This window comes from Chrysoperla carnea, chromosome 2 (assembly GCF_905475395.1).
Source record: "Chrysoperla carnea chromosome 2, inChrCarn1.1, whole genome shotgun sequence".
NCBI lineage: Eukaryota > Metazoa > Arthropoda > Insecta > Neuroptera > Chrysopidae > Chrysoperla > Chrysoperla carnea.
Genome location: NC_058338.1, coordinates 2,229,979 through 2,249,265, shown reverse-complemented (window position 1 = coordinate 2,249,265; position 19,287 = coordinate 2,229,979). Strand labels below are relative to the sequence as shown.

Below are 19,287 nucleotides of genomic sequence, written 5' to 3'. Positions count from 1 at the left end.
TTAATAAAAATCGAATTCGTTCTGATCATTAGCAGTTTGTTGACTGAGCATATTCACATTATCTTCACGTTCTGTTAGTTCTGCAATTAGTTCACCAGTTTTCTTATAAACATCTTTGATTGGTGTTTTACAAAAGAAACATAAACGGGTGTCCATTAATAATTGTTTTACACAGATCCTATTTTAAATATTTTAATTATTAATTATTATAAGTTATTTTGATATTGTTATTAATTTGTTACTAATAATATCGATATAATAGCATACTAAAAATTACACTATTGATGTGACTTGTTGAATGTGAAAATCAGTTCAGAGATGGCACTACTTATACTAAAATAATGTAACTTGAGTTCATTATTTGATTTATTTAGCATAAATTTGGTATAAAAATGTGGCTTCTTTTTTAACAATTAGCTTTTTATTAAAAATATATCCTCTAGATGGCAGGATATATTTACCCCCCCCCCCTAGTGTTGCCATCTAGAGGATCTTTTTTTAATCTTCCCAGGAAAAAGGCTAATTGGCTGTAAAATTCTTGATATTTTCGACGACTTTATGGCTTTGATTATTTGTACAGCTTCTCGAAATTGAACCAAAGTATAAAAATAATAAAGACTTACAGACATGATTCATGTTTGCACGGCTCAAAATAAACATCTTTGACATTGGAGTAACAAATAATACAAATATGTTCTTCATCAGGCAATGCAACATTACTCAACGAATGTTTATAATGTTGGATCATTTTTATAAATAATAGAATCTTCTTTTGTTCATCTTTATTAATGTAATTCATGTATAATGGATCTGAAAGAAATCACAACAAATCCAAATATCGTGTGTTATAACTTTACCGTATACGGTTTTAAATAACAAGGCTTCATACAAAAGTTGTGGAGCAAAAGAAGTTGTTTTAGTTCTGACCTTGAGAGTCAGCTAGAACTTGATAGGACATTGAAAAGTGAACTCTAACTTTTAATTGATAAGAAGTAGGCAAAAACTTTAAATTAGAAAGTTGTTAATCATAAAAAAACAAAAACTTTTGTTCAAAATATTTGTGTTCCAACTTAAGATAGTTTTGTTTAATCTCGATTAGTGGACATCAATTTTTTTCATGAGAATAAGGATTGAATTTACATGTAAGTACAATAAATTTTCAATAGATGGCAGTGAAAGTTATACAATTTCCCTCATGCAATATTATTTATAGTTTGTGTAAGTATTCAATAGATGGAATTGTGTTACAATTAATAAGATTGATGGAAAACTGACATTTAGTTTATTTGCTGTTCGAGTCTTTATAGGAAGCCTACTCCCATCCTTAAGGGTCCTTTACATGAGGTGACCCTTTAGGGCATGATCTGCCCCCTCCTCTCCGTTGGTGACATGGAGATACTTACTATTAACAAGTCGAAAATCTGATTTTGAATTAATGATATTGTCTAATGCATCGACATGATCTAAACAATCTTTATACAATGTTCGAATTAATAATGATGGCTCTTCATTAATACCACGTTTAAAGTCTTCTATGTCCTAGAAAAAACAATCGATAAAATCGACAGTCGAATTTCAGAATGTCTAAAAATTTGACGTGAATTTTACTTAATCGCGGGAACTAGGTAATTTTTTAGATCTTTCAAGAAACCTGGAAAATTTGTAATTACATTGCAAGTTTAAAACTGATGAATAAAGAATTTTCAAAGTCCCGGAAAGGGAAGCCTTGCGTCTATGATAACTTTCATTTTTTAAAAAGTGGTTAAGCTCAACTTTGAAAACGGCCACTCTTTGCCTAATTCTAGACCTATTAATATAGAAACTGCTGAAAACGAAACAAAAAATTTGTGAATAAGCAAAATCAAGAAATTTTAATATTTTTCTCCACTAGTTTTTCATTGATTTTCAAGAAAGTTGAGTCATTCGTCTGGAACACGTTATTCTATTTCATTTTATCAGATAGAATATTCGAATTACTTTTTTAAATAAGCCAATTAAGACACCAACCAATCCTGCGACTAATGGAAATGATTGAATTGTTTCAGCGGAAGCCATTTCCATATCTAAGAAAATTCGAAAACATCCTTTTTCTTCAGTTAAACGAGACATTGTTAAACAAACAGTCTGCAAGAAAAATCAATTATTTGAGAACATATTTGTATAAATTTTTATTAAATTAAGACAGGTGTGTCGAATTTGGGTCTCGAGCACTGTAAATCTTCTGAAAACCTAGACCCCTGGTGGAAATATTTTCTGCCAATAGTCTAATTTAGTAAGTTTACTCTTTTAGTTTAATTAACTCGAAAAAAGTCTTCTGGATGAGTTCGAAATCTTGGAATCACTCTTTTTACGTCAAACTAAAAGTTATATTCCAAGTTTATAGGAGTTTTCCAAACTTTTTATGAAAAAATATAAATTTAAGAACTGTTATTCGGACTTATTTTCAGTTTTGACATAGAAATTTTCCCACAACGGGCTCGGTTGTGCCCTGCAATATCTTAAACAAAAGCTGTTGGCTTTTAAAAGTTTGACCTACTTGTAATAATCGTGATATTAAAACTTCATTATTTTGTGCATCATTTTGAATAATAATACCATTCGTTAAAACGATCACCATTTCAACGACACGAACCATTCCAACAGCAAAATCATAACATGCTGATATTAAATGTAATGTATGTGGTTCAACAATCACTGGCTCCTTTTTAACAGCGACCTGTTTCACTTCTTGTAACATATTTAAAAATTCCGAACATGCCCAATTCATATTATTCAAGATATTGTTGAAAAATTGTGATGCATCCGTTGTATTCGAATATAAAACATTGAGTAATGTTTGTTGAAATATTATGGACGGGTTTGGATCTAGCAAAACGAAATTTTTAAGGTTTTTAATAACCAAATATACAGAGTGACCGTTTTTTAAGTTGACACATGCTTGAAACTCGCAAAATAAGTTTTATCGATAAATATATTTCAGGCAAAAAAGGTTGGGTGTGTAGACGCATATCTTATATAGACTTTGAACTTGACCCAAATTTGCAGGCTCAATGAAAAGCTCCCTCTACTTCTTAATTGGTAATCGACAGAGGATCCCTTTAAATTAGGACGTTGTTATTGATTAAAAGGTAACTTTTTTGTTGGAAAAATTTTTCCGTCGCTTGGACTCAACCCCTTTTGTTACATTTCGATTCATTAACTAATACCCCCACCCCCTTTACTTCCCATACGATGTTTCCTAAAGGCATTGAATTTTTTTTTGGGTTTACTTACTTATATTTGATAAAGAATAATTAATGTTCAAATGCATCCATTTATTAATTGTTGGTGCAACATTTGGCATTGAAGAATAACGGAATGCAAAACCTCGTCCATGCCAGATGCGTACCAAAATCCAATTGGCTGCCACATTACGTTTAACATTATATGATTTTATTAAATTCAATATTAACTTTTCTTTTCTACAAAATTCAAAAAATAAGAAAATGTTATAACTTCAAGTAGTCAACTATGGTAAACTAGGCAATTTGTATGACGTTAATGTACTACAATGCTCTAAACATATCGAAAAAGCGTCAAAAACCAAAGTTTTTTTTTTTATGTTTTCTTTATGGAAAACGTGGTAAGATAAGGTTTTTTTTTCCATAAACAGAATCTGTGATCAATTTTCTTCATAATGAAAACTTTTTTGAATCTAAGTTTTTTTTTTTACCCTTAAACTAAACTAAAAGACCTATCTTTTAGTTTTAATAATCTTTAAAATGTCAGATAGTTTTTTTTTACCAGCTTTTACCTTGCATCAGGAATCTTTTCTAAAGATTTTAATGTATATTTTGTATGAACAAGTGTCGCAAATATTCGATCTAATGCATCTTTACAATCTTCTTTAACTAATCGATCATCTCCATGTAATTCCATTAAAAGTATTTTAACCTGTTCCAAAGCGTCTTGGCTCACTAAAATTTGTAAAAAGTAAATTTATTGATATACCGATTTAAAGTGATTCGGCTGTCACGTAACTAGTCAGCTAGGCAATTTGTTTGACGTAAATGTAAGAAAATGCTATAAAAATATACTAAACTAGGCAATTTGTATTACGTAAATGTAAAAAAATGCGCTAAAAATATACTAAACTAGGCAATTTGTATCACGTAAGTGTAAGCAAATGTTATAAAAATATACTAAACTAGGCAATTTGTATCGCGTAAATAAATTGCATAAGGACTATTTTATGATAATTTTGACCCAAAAATGATAAAAATTGAATATGTTTGAACGTTTTTTAAATTTTAGTGACAATAAAACAATACAATCTTTATTTTTATTACCTGTATAGAATTCGTGTTCCAAATCATATACAGTTGGTAAATGCAAATAAAGGCTTGTTACCAAAGCCTCAACGACTAATAAATAAAAATCAGGTAAAAAACTAAATAATTGTCCTTTTTGACTTTCATGAATTAATAATTCACATAAACGGCCTAATAAACGGAATATACGATTTACTCGTTCACCAGTTAATACAACATTACGCACCCAAAGTTTATCACGTGCTAATTCACTTAAAATTTTCTGGAAGCAATAAAAAAAAACACAATTTTATAAATAAACTGAGTATGCGACCCGCCTGCTTTGCTGGGAGATAAAAATAAACTGTATTTGTTTACTTCATGTCCTGCAAGTGATCCAGAAATCACTTCAAAGGCCACCTGTTTACGATCCTTTATATCCGTTGTATATCGAGCGTACTCCAGTGGTACTTGATTGGGAATTTTCGTTGGTGATTGACTTCCAGATTTTCTGGCTAATAATTTACCCCATTTTTTTGATAATTTCCCATAATCTGTTGCTGAACCTTCCTCAGAAAATGCATATAAATCGAACGGATCAATCTGTAACGTTGTAGAACCGCCTAATTCCGGTGCAGAAGTTCGAATTAGTGTTTTCTCTTGATATTTCAAATCGTTCCAGGCACTTTCATGACTTTCAAAACGCAAATAGATTTCTGCTATCTGGAAAATAATTTTCGATGGCAAAATATTGGCAAAAATTTCGATTAGCACGATTATATATGGTTAACTTTTGGGTAGTATTTTGGGGTGCTTACCTTTTGTATTTGTTTTTTGGCAATAACATTGAAAATAAATAGAATTACATCCAAGAGTTCCACATTGGATCGTTTTTCATCAACAACGCCATTAGTTCGTCCAGTTGGCATCCTTGAAATTGTTGTAACAATCGTCATACGGTAGTAAAATAATTTTAGAGGAGTGATTCTTTCCCTTGTGGAAATAAATCTGTTCTGGAACTCGGAATACTTACTTTGAAATTCACGTATTCTTCTTCTGAATTTTAAACTAAATATTCTGGGTTTCAGAACATATTTATTTCCACAAAAGTTGGCAGAAAATATTTCCACCAGAGGGAAGTTACTAAATACAAAATTTTACTTTAAAAGTTCATCAACTAAATTTTGTCCACTGGGAACACTTCGTACTGGTAACAAATCCCTTAATGCAACCGAAATGAATTCATTAGCTGCTAAAATAATAGAGAAAAAAAAATTTTAAAAAAGCATTTGAAACAAAGTAATTTTTTTTCTTTAATAACTTACGTTCTTGCGTAGTACTTGTGGTTGGTATGGACCGATTTAGGACCAATGTTGAGGTATTTAAAGCACCGGTGCCGCCCAATGTTGAAGTGTTTGATACGGGTAACGATTGTTGAAGTATTATATCGTGTGAATCACTCGAAATTGTTCCATTTGGTGAAATAACTAAAAGGGAAATAGTCTAAGAGCCAATCCCCAAATTATTCAAAACTCTCATTAATCAATAATCCAGGAAAAAACCAGGCGATATTAGATTCGATTTCCAAGAATAACGAGAATTGGTGATAGCAATTGGGGATATCTAAGGAGTTGAATAAAAATAAGAGTATATTTACTTGTAATCGGATCTGTAACAGATTCATTAATCGGTGTTAAGGCGGTTGGAATTGATGTAGCGATTTGATCTTGATTTTGAGTACTCAAACGTGAAGTTAATACATTGATGGCTGTAAAAAAAAGAGATCTGTTACATTTTCATCCCAATCACTGACTAATATTTCATTCGAGCCGCCTCTCAATTAAAAACTGATTTCTGCTTGGTTTTTTATGTTCAATTGTTTTCGTTCTTACCATCAGCGCTGTTCATCTCATGCAAAGGAACAGTTGTATTCAATTGAGAAATAAATCGAGTCGTTGATGATGTTCGACTACCACTACTGGTCGAAGTTCTTGTCGATGGAGAAATTGCTCCAATATTATATCCAACCCCTAAAAATTATCAACAGTTATGATCGATAATCGAATTGAAATAAATTGATATTGAACATTCTGTTCGTTTTAAAAATTCTCGGAGCGTAATTGTAATAGGATCACTAATTGGCTTTCTACCAGGATTATGTTCTAATTTTGGTCGATACCTGCAGTACTGCGAGCTTGATTCCTGGGACTGATAATTATTTGCTCTGTAAAAAATGTAAAAAATTAATTTTGTCCTAAAAAAGTTTACAAAAACCTTTCATATACCTAATGCTGAACCATGACTAGTAGCCTGGGCTTCTGGAATAACCATTAATCCAACACGATTTGCGGCACTTTCTCTGGGCTGTAAACCTGAAAAAAAACAACGAAATTTCTGTTTTTCATTTCGATTGTCGAAATCGATTGTTTACAGAGCGGATAAGTGAGGTAAAGTTAGTTTCTCTGAAAGAATCAACTCTCTACAAACCAGTTTCAGGTAAATTCGAAGCTAATGGAGGCATTGATTTAATTTTTTCCACTTGTTTTGCTTTTGCCGCTTCTTTCACGGGTGCTTGTCGTGGTAAGCTAAAAAATTTTTCACGATCTTTTTCTAATTTAAATGAAATTTTCGCTGACATTGCTATTGCATTTACAGGCGGTTGCACGGATATAATTGAACTGGTTAGATCTTTTGGATCAATCTAAAAAAAATTGTAAAATTATAAGTCTTTTCTATAAAGTTTTTTTGGTAAATCAAATATTATGGATAATTGCCCTTTGATCTTTAATAATATTATCTGCAGTTGTTTTTGGTTGACTTTCATCTGCGGTTTGTATTTCTGACCGTAATGTTGACCGTAAATAATCTTCTAAGCCACCCAAACGATCACAAAACTCATAAGAAATTGTTTCATCGTAAAAAATGTTACATGGAATTATGTCTTCAATTTTTAACTAAAAAAACCACAGGAATTATAAAAGCTGTTCATGTGAGCATGGTTTATTATAACCCAGTAACATTCAATTCAGTGGCGTAGCTTTTTTAGCCCCCCACCAATTCGAAAAACATATAATATTATTGTAAAATATACTCGCAATTTAATAAATAAATTAAGTAATATGCTCAACCATTTGGGGCCCGTTGTGAGTAGTGCCCGAGGCATGATGCACCTCCTTGTCCATTCTTCGCTACGCCACTGCCAGTTAACGTATTGCAAATTCGTGATCGATGCGAATACTTACCCCATGCGTGTAACTATCAAAAATATATAAGAGTTTAAAGAAAGTTGTTAATGCAACGGGGGGTGGCATATCTAAATTTAATCCAAGATGTGAACTAAATTTCTGGATAATTGCAAAATCACGCAGTTCACTTAAAAACATGATTCTTGTAGACGGTTCGATAGCATTTCCATCGTTATTTGTCATTAATAATGATATTATTGTATTCTATAAAGAAAATTAGTGGTTTTTGATCGATTTTTAAAAAATAATTTTAATAAAATGAAAAAGCCGGAAAAAAGTGTCACTAGGGAAAAAGTTGGGAAACAGCACCGATTTCAATGAAACTTTTTAGAACGTGTTTATAGGATCCCAAGGAGCATTCAGTCAGCTGAATCCAATCATAGAGGGCATAGGGCCCTAACGGGGAGTATATGAAATCCCAAATTTTTTTGAAATGCTAATTTTGGGTTTAAATATTATCATAGAGTAGGTATTTTTGGTTCCTGAATACGATTCCGATGTTAAATAACACGTCTTCTGAAAACTGTGCCATTTCTGCCAAGAAAACACACTCACCAAATTTTTTCGAAGGAAAAAGATTCGTTTACTATACTAAAATACCGGTGTATTTATTAAAACTATTAAATGAAAAACTAGGATAAAATATCTACCGGAATTTTAATGTCTTCATAAAATAAGTAGGTCACCTTGATGAATAATGACCTAATTTTGTATACTACGCACATTATTTCCTTAATATTTAATGTTCCTGTCCTCATAAATCATATAATGACACATTACTTGCTTCTAAGACTTCAATATCTATTATTTATAATAAAAGTAAAATACCATTGGCTACTGATTATATTAAGTATTAAGTAGGTATTAAAAAAGGACCTTGTTCTTCAAAAATATTTAAATTATACAGTTTTTTTTGATAAAAATTACATTTATTTTGCATCAAGGTCAAACTAAGATAAAAAACGTGCCTTTTTTTATATTTATTTCACGACAATATGAATTTCATTTAAATTTGTTATTTTTGAAAAAAAGTTATAAATCTAGGATTCTTTTCAAAGGTAGCACAGGACTGCCGTACGTCCTTAAATGAGCTGGCGAAATAAATGAATGTAAACTTGATATGGGTACCGGGACACAGGGACATTCCAGGAAATTGTGAAGCCGACGAGCTTGCCAGAAATGGCACAATGCTGCCGGACACAAGCATCAATAAATATCCGGGAGTTCCATTTGCGAACTGCAAGTTACTCCTGAAAGAGGATATCCTGAAAAAGGCCAATCTTAGATGGAGGGAAAACGTACTTGTGGTACTACAAGACAGATATGGTCTGAGTACAATCGCAGGCGTTCCGAAGTTCTTATATCACTTCCGAAGGCTTCTGTTCGCAAAGTTGTTGCGGCTATCACAGGACACTGGCTGGGCGGCAAGCATGCTGAACGCTTAGGCCTGGCAGTGTATCACGACTACTGCAGGAGCTGTCACAGTGATGACGAGGAGAAGACAATGTCTCATCTTCTCTGTCACTGCCCAGCTCTTGTCATGAGGAGATTGACTTACTTGAGCCAGCCTCTCTTTGACGACCTCTCCGACCTAAAGTCAGTCGACATCACAGCCCTTCTGCTGTTCTTAATCAGCTCCAAATGGTTCAAGGAGTAGTGGCCGGGAAGGGGCCAACCCTTTTACGGTATCACAACGTACCCTATGGTCTAGGTATGTCCCACCCCAGTACAGAGAATCGACTTGAAATTTATCCAGAAGACGTATTAAATACTCAATAATTGGCACACAAAGTTTCAGTTTTTTGCTAACACTTTCGTTTTGGTATCGGGACGCCTTAAGTAGACCGTGAGCAAAATAATAACGCTGGCGTTGACGGGTTCTTAAGCTGACATTTTTGGCGAGCAAGTGATTGTTCAAATAATTTTCTAACCTGTAACAATTCAATTTCATGTAAAGACTCATACATCCGTTGACCATGTTCATCGTACATTTTTTTCTTATCTTCCATCCACACGGATTTCTTTTCCCACCATACGTGTGGTATCTCTTTAGCCATACAATAATCATCCAATGGTTTTACATGGAAAAAGTATCCAAAATCGCATCGATCAAAGAATATATATTTGATGGCGAATAATCGTGTTGGACGATGTTTTAATAATTCACGAATCAAGAGTAGCGCATTCTTTTGCTCTGTATAATCTAAAAATTAATTATTTTTATATTCTTAAATAAACTAAATTTTCATAAAATCTCTGATTATTTCTGAAAAAATCTTCTAAGAGAACTCTGAATATTTCTTCCGAAAGAGTCTCAATCTATTACCAGAGATAGTTTTACTTCACATATTCTTTTTCTAAATATCAAACTAAATATTTTGAGTTCCAGAACAGATTAATTTCCACAAGGGAATAACAGTAACATATACCAAAAATTTAGACAAGTTAGCTTGGACCCAATTTCCATAAAGTTTATGGGTTGTCCTTTAAAACTATACATTTCTGACTGCTTTAAAACGGATAAACAACTCCTTACCTAAATTAACAGCAGCCTCACGAAAACTTAATCGTAAACGTTCAAAAATTACACGTAACGTATATGTTAATGTATCCGTATTCATAAAATCCCACAGGAAATTTAAAAAATTCATCACTTGTTGACTAGATTTACGTGTTTTAATTAATTTCAATAATAATGGAATAATATTTGTGGTCATTACATAACTATCATGTATTAAATCGGTAAAGAATATTTCAAAAATTTTAAATATTTCATTTATTAAACTTTCAACACTTATATCACCGCACATTTGTTTTGGATCAGTTTTATCCATAATATTTAATGTTGCACCAATCCATTTCCTGTGAAACGAAATATTAAGGCACATAGAATAGAGGATGGTATAACTTCCGGGTCAATATTGGTTCAAGCTTGGGAGGAGATTGTTAAGGATGTATGAGCATGACAACAATGTTTGATTTAAAGGCTCAAAATTTGTTTGTAGGTAGTCTTTTACTCAAAGAATATGTGGTTAAAATTTCAGCTTAGGTATCCGTGCAAATTTTTAAGAAAAAAGTCATTGAAAATCGATATAAAATACATTGGCTCTTATGGAGGAATCTCAAAAAACGACATATTTTGGAAGTTTTTGATAATTTTCATTTGGAATGAATGAAAACAAATTTAAAAAAAACTTTTTAATAGAAAGTAAACATATTAGCAATGAATTAGATAAGAAAAAAAACTTCAAAGTGTCACCGTCCATATAAGGGATGTAAGAGCAGGGTAGATTAAGGGTTGAAATTATTTTTATCTTATTTTCAACTTTGATGATGAATTTTGTTATAACTTCATGGATGTAGACGAAAAATAAGAATAAAATTTTTCGATATGTGTCTTGGTTTTCGAAATATCGAAAGCTAAATAATTAAACAAAATTTTCAATTTTCGATATTTTGAAAATTAAGCCAGATATCGAAAAATTTTATTCTTACTTTTCGTCTTATATCGTCAAGTAATAATATAAATTTATCATCAAAATTGAAAATATATATTTTTAAATTTGTGCCCCCACTACCATGCTCATACATCCTTAAGTATTGACACAAGCATGGAAACAACAAGACTAGCCCCCAGTTTCTATATATTTTTCAAAATATTTACGTAAAATATTGTCCTTGTTTAATTCGTCCAACTGTCGGACGTTGTAATGGCTCATAATCAGATTTTGGATAACAAAATGGTTCACGACCAAAATTTACATAAACTGATTCATATTTGGTCAAAGTCATTGCTGGATAAACAAATTGTACATTATCAATTCCAACACATCCAAATGATCTTCCATTCCTGGAATGTAAAAAAGAGGTTTTCAAGTGAAATATATTTAGTTTTGGATTCCTGATGATTTGATGGCGTTTCAAAATGGTTCAACTATGTTCTACAGTTAAACAACGACATATCTTTTACACATTTACTTCTCCAAATTGCTTGTTTCTGTTTATTTTAGTTTCGTAATTAGTGGAACTATTTTGAGATACCTTTAAAAATTTGGAAATGTTACATGGAATATTCCACAATTTGTCGTTGAAAATCAATAAATACACCAAGTATATCACCCGTGTGCCATGTTTCGCCATACATTCGTATACTTCCACTAGTAATTAAACGTTTTTGATTTCCATCAAAACCATACGATCCATAAACATCTCCTGGAAAACGAATTGAAATGGGTTGAATGGAATTATTAAATATATATAAGTTTAACATACCAACTCCTTTATCGCGTGTACATTTTTGCCCATGCTTTAACCATCCAATTCGCATCGAACCACGTGACTTCAATTGAACTTCATACATCCATTTACCACGACACACAACACAATCTCCACAAACGGTGGCCGTATTCGATTGTGCAATAATACTGGTCCGTGCATCGTTCATTGTAACCGTACCATATTGTGTTTTAATTCGTAAATTTACTTTACGATAACCGATGCGACCGTCACGATCATCTTTCTCCTGTTCCTCTTTTTCATAATCAGATTTTATCCGGAGATAACTATCAATCCATGCTTCCAAATTGTGTAAATCATTCGAATAGCTACAGATTAAATTAAAAAAAAAAAACTTATGAACTCTTTATCCAGGAACTCAAAACAATTGAAACAGTAATAGTAACTTTCTTGGATTTTGCAAGTAGCACCAACAATTTTCTTGGCAAGATAAAACCATGAGGAATGTTTTTTCTCCATTTGGGCTTACATGCCCAAATTTTAATGGTTTTTCAGAAGATTTTCTGGTCTCACGTTCTCGACCCGCGTGTCCAGAGTCGGGCTTAATAACCAATCACTTTCAAATTCGACAACCAATGCCACAAGCGCTAATCCTCATAAAGTTTTTAGAACAATAGAAATTCGAAAACCCTTCTGGGATCGATATTTGGAGACCACAACACAAATTGAACCCAAGGTCTGCACCAGGCTATTGAGAGGAACATATACTATGATATTTCAAGTCCTTTATTATGAAACTTGCGAAATTAAGGCTGAATTCTCATGGCTTAATATGTCACACTCTCTGAAATGTAATTTTTTAATCTTTTCATGTTTTTGAAAGGTGCCTAAAAATGCACTGGAACTGGGGAAGTGGGGAGTGGGACCATTACCAAAAGAGAAGAGTGTTAAAAACCTCCCAAACATTAAACCCATTCACATACAAATTTTCATTTACTTACGATGCACTGACTAATTTTGATTTGGTTTCAGCTTCATATTCCGGACCAAAAATTGCACATAAAAAATTTTGTACGTCCATGACAAATTGAAGAATAAATTTTTTTAAAATTTGACAGCGTATGACATTTCAACTTGTTTCTTAGGTAATAATCAAACCCAAAAATGTTATAATAATAGGGACAAAGAGTCGGACACCGGTTTTTCACTTTCTGATACGTGGTTGTCAGATACGCTGAACGCGACTGGACCTATCAGTGCATCACGATTATTGCAGGAGCTGCCACCGTAAGAAGAACGAGAAAACGATGTCTCATTTTCTCTATCAATATCCAACTCTTCCCATGAGGGGATTGACTGACTTGATCCAGTTTTTCTTTAACGGCCTCTTCAACCTGTTGTCGTTGGCGTCAAGACATTTCTGCTATTTTTAAACAGATTCAAATGGTTCATGGAGTGGTGGCCGGGGATAGGCCAACCTTTTTCGGTATCATAACGGACCCTTTGCTCAAAGTGTGTCCCATCCCAGAACAGCCACTCTTAGTTAGTTACAATTCGCTATTTTGAACGTGTATGCGGGAAAAGGATGCTATGATTCTAATATCATGAAATTCATAAGAAAAGTGAGTTTACGCGTAAACTACCTTAAAGTGAAATTATTTCATTAAAGTAGAAAAAAAAGCAAAACAATGAGATCGATGATTCGATTACGTATGAAGTGTTTTGAGTTAACGGACCTTGTGATTAAAAACAGAGAATTGTTTGTTATGCACTGATTTACTTACGCAAACATTAAAAAGTGATAAAATATGAAATTATGAGCGGAAAATTATTTAAGTTAGAATGAATACTAAGCGTTTATTCGCCAAGCCTACATAAGCTATTATACATAGATATTGTGTGCATTGCGAAAAGGGCGGATTCAAGCAAGGGCAATTGAGGGAATGAATGTACAATTCAAATGCGCCAGGGCAATTTTGAATTAAAAGCTTGATTTTTTTTTTATATGAAGTTGAATTACGTCTAAATCAATACTGAAAACCTTAGGGAGGTTTCCCGATTATTTATATAAGTAAATGACTAGATTTATAGATTTTTCCAAAACTAGTCCGTGGAAATAAAATAAAAAATGATTAAATTTTTACTTCGGAGTCGAAGATCATGCGAAAAAGCTTATCGAAAGTTCATATTGTCTCCTCTAAAAAATTTTCTGTATCCGCGCTTGCTTAGTAGACTAAAAAAAAAATATATAATCAATTAGCTTGAACTTATTTCATAATCTAATTGTTTTTATTGGTTGGAAATTAAAAATATTATTTTTTATCAATGAAAATTTTAGGGTAAAGTTGTGCACCATGGATCCACCTTGTTGTTTTGAAAGGAATTTATTACCTATAGTAACTTTATACATTACAGTCTAAGCGAAACTTTGTCAAAAATTGAAAAAACTCGTAAAAATTTTCTTTTTTTCCAGATTTGGTCGATAATAATCCTAAAAATACAGATTTTGCTATAATATGAGACTAGATCCGTATAAACCTTATAATTTTCGAGATAAAGCCATTCAAAGTTTATCATTTCTAGAACTTCACAATTTTTGGCAATTTTCTCTCGTTCTGAATGAATTTTGATCCTGATCAACACTAGCACACCCCGTCTGAGGTAAATGGAGCTATCTTTCGAACGAGTAAGTTCGAAAAAATGATTAAAAGCTTTACTTGAAAACTATTAGGTCCACAGAGACCATTCTAGTCTCATATTGCAATAAGTATATTTTCCAACTTTAATTTGGCTATAACATGAAATCCTGTCATTTTCATGCCTTGAGACCATGTAAACTTTTCTTTAGAATGACTTAAACTATAATTTTCCAAACTTTGAAAAAGTTTGACCGAAATGCGAGTTCTTTTAGTCTACTTTAAAAACTGCTAAGTACTTAAAAATTACCTCTCTAGGGTTATAATCGACAAAATCTAAAAAAATGTCTAAATTATTTCGAAAACCAAGGCAGATATCGAAAAATGTTTTTCCTATTTTTTTGTCTACATTCATAAAGTTATAACAAAAAACTTGCCTTCGCCATTTGGTTTTAGTATATCTCTTATAAAGTGTGAAATGTCCAGCGAAGTAGACGGATAGCGACTAGTAAGTAATAAATAAAATAAATAATAAAAATAAAATAAAAATTACACCGTTAAAAGTCTGTAAGTGAATATACGGGTCAATAAATCTCAATTTACTCTTATTAATTCTATCCTAGTACCTACTTATGGCTGCATTCAGGTTTCTTTTGTTCATATATCATATCATAATTAATAAATCCAAAATCCAGTTGTGCTGTTTTATTTTGGGTTGTTTTTTATTTTACTTCTCCAAGGAATAATAATATGAAGGTAATTCTAGCGTATACTTGTGTTTTCTTATTAATAATTGAAATGAAATGGGATATGGGTATGGGTATGGAGGTTAGCAGGCCATGCTCGAGCATCGCGCCTCGAAGCAATGGTTCAGAGCACCTAGCCAAATAGACCCTTGTACTTTATCCCCGCTACGCTTTTCAGTGGCTATTATAACCAACTGATGTACTGAAACTCAGAATCTGCCTAGCGCTGAGTTTCCTAATTTCTTCTGGTTCGACTATGGCCAGACCAAACCATTTCCTTCGCTGCTGTATGAGCGCCGGGCAGTAACAGAGAAAGTGGATCGATGTTTCTTCTGAATTTTCTCCGCATCTGTCACACGCGGGAGATTGTCTTTTTCCAATCTGATGTTGGAACTTGTTCAAGTTATCATGCCCTGTGAGTAACTCTACGATGACTCTAATATCAGCTCTGTTTAGTTTCAAGATCTCCTCGGCTCTGTTACCGAGCGAGTTTTCTTCACCCAACAGGCTTTTGGCGATTCGCCCTCCTTCGTAGCTGGTCCATGCCTTTAATTGTTGGTTTTTCAGATTATCTCCTAATCTGTTAAGACCTTCTTGGTATGGCATCTTCGCAAGCTTTTTTTGAGTGGGAGCCATGGTTAAGCCCTGAAGAAGATAAACCACCTTAAAAAATTATTTGAACTAGTATTGGTATTACTTTTGGTTAGATTAACTGCAGGACCGGTCCATTAATTTTATTATTATTCTTTTTTTATTATCTTTATCACAAAAGAATTTCATTATCGATCGATCGATCGATATGATTGAAATCGATAATAAAAACTTGGTTAATCGAAAACAGGTGTAGCGTTTATGGTTGATTATATTTTTAATCTTTTTATAGAAAGCAAAACTTATTTTATTTTATTTTCTCACATTATCGCCATCCACAAAACTTTTGCTTTATTTTGTGAGAGTTTAATTTTAGAATTCCGTATCAAAATGCAATTTTTCATTTTAATATAGTGATACTTTTTACCTATTAATTTTAATCCTGGATCCAACAAATGATTGAGAGAAAAGTTAAGTGATTTTATTTTACCTTCTTCCGTTTCTTAAAACCAATTCAGTTTTTTTATTCGTTTCGTAAAAAGAAAGGTTTTTTTACTCTCCTTTCTGTAATACCTAATAAAATTAATGAATACTTACCAAATTATATTACTTATATGGTCAAGGGCGTCGAAAAGGGGGGCTGGTAGGGGCAGTTGGCACCCTCTAGAGATTCATAAAAATGATTCAAAGCACTCACTTGCTTTAAAAAAGTAAAATTCTACTGAATTCAAAATTTTAGCTATCGAATGAGTTTCGTATGAAATCAATCAAGCTACCTACAAATTTTCAGGTTGGGTTGGGTTGGGTTGAGTCAAACGTTTAATACATTAAAATTTATAAAAATAAAAAGGTTAGGTTATATTGGCTGTCCACGAAGGACACACTTAGGCTATAGAGAACCTTTGTGATACCATATATATGCTTTACCATCTTTCCGCTGATAATTTCATTTATAAGCTCCTTAATTTCAGAGACTGAGTGCACCTCCTTCATGCATATACCATGCACAACATCAACTCGTTACAACTATTAATTAAATTAATTTTTGTTGCGACGACGGGAATCGAACCCGCTACCCTAAGCATACCGCGTACGGAATTGATTACGCCTTAACCAACTAAGCTAATATAGTAAAAATAAATAACAAAGAGAAATTATTTTTGCAATTTTTTTTATTTTATTATAATATTTTTCTTTTACGTTAATTTTTCATATATAAATTGTTTAATAACTAACGTAAAAAATTTGAATTAAATACAAATTATTTAATAAATAACATATTTTTTTTTATACATATAATAATAATATTGTTTTATTTAAATACAGAGTGGTTATTCACTGTAAATATAAACCTTATTTGATTTTTTATATTTTATTTTTTAATTATTTTATTTTATTTTTTTTAAAAAAAAGGAAGAACTATACAAATTAGTAGAATATTATTCTGACTAGGATTGAACTAAAATATTTATTTTCATTTTTTATTTATAAAAAAAATTTCATTTTTTTTTTTTTATATTTTTAATTAATTATTTCGAGTCTTAAATCACAGCAAAGTAGAATTGCTTAAACACTGTATTTTTTTTTTATAAAAATTTATATATATTTTATTTCGAAAAATTTGCAAATAATATTACGAGTCTTTTTGAATATTTTTCAAATATTAATTTAAAAAATTAATAAACTGATGATGTTAATTATTTGAACGTTTTGTTACTTTAATTGTGCCTTCTTCAGTAAATTTTTAGATTTTTATTTAAAAATTAGGAAAAGACTCATAATTCAATCGTTACACATTTATAAATATTGTGCTAAATTTAAAAGCTTTAAGTTTATTTAGCAATTTTTTTTAGCTACGTAACATAGTCGAATAATTGTGACCAAAATGCGTATAAGATGTTTTCGACTTTCTCCAAAGAAAAGCATAATTAAAAATTTGCAATCATAATTATGCGAATGTAGCTTTTTAAAATAATTTAGATGAATTCGGGGGTTTTCTTAATACATTAAAAATATTGTTACACGTAAAAATTACATTTCAAGTCGTACATTTCCCGTACAGTTTACGAATAACGTACGATGTACAGAGTGTGCCATTTTAATCTATACAATCTAAATATCTCGTTTTGTAGTTAAGCAATCAAAAAAGAACTTAAACGAAAGATTGCAGAATAGATCATGTTCTGACATTTTTTACGAGATATTTAAGTGTGTGGATTAAAATGGCTCATTCCTGTAGGATGTATAATAATATTTTTTTTGGGAGGAATATCGTTATAAAATAAATCGTCATTTTTTTATAGTTTTAGTACCGATTTTTTTTTTATTGCAAAACGAATAAATATTAAATTTTTTATTTTCAATTAAAAACTAAATAAAATAAATATTTTTTAACGTTTTATATATAATATAATTATGAGTTTTAAATAACGGGGGGCGCGACATTTATTCATACTATTTTTAATTAAAAAAAAATGCCACACTAATTAATGCAGACGCTGACAAAGATTCTGAAGATATTGAAAGTTTAACACGAGATTTAAGTAATTTCTTAAGTTTTTTTAAAGCTTATTAGCTTGATTAGATTTCCACAAACCAATAAAAAAAAACGCACTTAAATGTGGAAAACTGATCAAGCTAATGTATCGGAAAATCATTGAAAATCGATTTTACACTAAAACATAGTAGCCCAGGAAAATAAAGATTTTCTGCTTAAAAAATCCAAGTGAAGGTTTTTCACCTAAGAAAACCTAAGAAAAGTTCATTGCAAAAAAATATTCACGGACAAAGGTCGCGAAAATAAATTTTTTTTCAAATATCTCGTAAACTATTAAGTTTATCGCAGTTTTAACTTTTGTAAAATTTTTTTGTGGGCTAATTTTACTCAAAAAAGGTTCTGTAAAGGTTCTCATTTCTCTGGGCTAATAGGAAATGATTTCAAATAAAATTTTCAATATTCTCAGAAACCGCTTCCAGCGTCTGACGTATACGAACAAATATTTTTTAAAAGAGAAAAAAAACGTAATCGTTAACGAAAAATATAGGTACATATTATTTTTTTAAATTGAATATCAACAAATTATATTTTTTTATTTTTAAATATCCATTTTAATAATTTTTTTTGTTTTTGAGAGTGATAAAAATTATTAAAAAATTTCGAAAAAATTATAATAAAATTTATTATTATTTTTAAAATATTTTAATAATTTTTTTAAATATTTTTTTTTTTTAAATTATTAAAATGGATTGCATATAAAAAATATTTAATTTTTAGGTACTATTATCAGTTTTTTTTAAATATTTTAAGTCGAATAGGGTAGTTGTTTAAAATTTTCTAATTCGAATAAGGGTAAGAATTAAGCATTTATTTTGCCAGGAAAAGATTCTTAGAAATATATAACCGATATAATTTTTTTTTTTTTTTTTGTTGAAGAACTTCAAAATTTAAATACTCGGGATTCGAATCCGTGCTATTTAACTTAAGAGTATTTCTAATTTCAATCAACTACCCTATGCTCAAAAAAAAAATTATGTGTGTGCGCGT

The 19,287-nt window shown here is 31.2% G+C and overlaps 1 protein-coding gene across 1 annotated transcript; it reads right to left on the bottom strand.

The window, feature by feature from the left end:
• Positions 1-12,851, bottom strand: LOC123294180 (E3 ubiquitin-protein ligase RNF123-like). Its single transcript, XM_044875287.1, has 25 exons — positions 12,772-12,851; positions 11,807-12,138; positions 11,599-11,746; positions 11,199-11,384; positions 10,071-10,396; positions 9,466-9,737; positions 7,532-7,738; positions 7,064-7,243; positions 6,777-6,990; positions 6,575-6,661; positions 6,469-6,513; positions 6,182-6,319; positions 5,947-6,057; positions 5,615-5,776; positions 5,451-5,541; positions 5,081-5,219; positions 4,668-5,012; positions 4,329-4,572; positions 3,794-3,956; positions 3,274-3,461; positions 2,537-2,865; positions 1,978-2,124; positions 1,404-1,539; positions 624-810; positions 1-178 (listed from the first exon to the last, which is right to left on the bottom strand). Exons 1-25 carry the CDS (start codon positions 12,849-12,851, stop codon positions 1-3), a joined length of 4,635 nt encoding a protein of 1,544 aa, XP_044731222.1.
• Between the last annotated feature and the right edge of the window lie 6,436 nt (positions 12,852-19,287).

What these genes read in the sequence shown, in the direction of transcription:
- LOC123294180 (XM_044875287.1), bottom strand. Translation starts at nt 12,851, where the DNA reads ATGGACGTACAAAATTTTTTATGTGCAATTTTTGGTCCGGAATATGAA. An exon ending in TGAGATGAACAGCGCTGATG is followed by an intron (nt 6,058 to 6,181) that starts GTAAGAACGAAA and finishes TTTTTTTTACAG; the next exon opens with CCATCAATGTATTAACTTCA. An exon ending in TAATATCACGATTATTACAA is followed by an intron (nt 2,125 to 2,536) that starts GTAGGTCAAACT and finishes TTTTTCTTGCAG; the next exon opens with ACTGTTTGTTTAACAATGTC.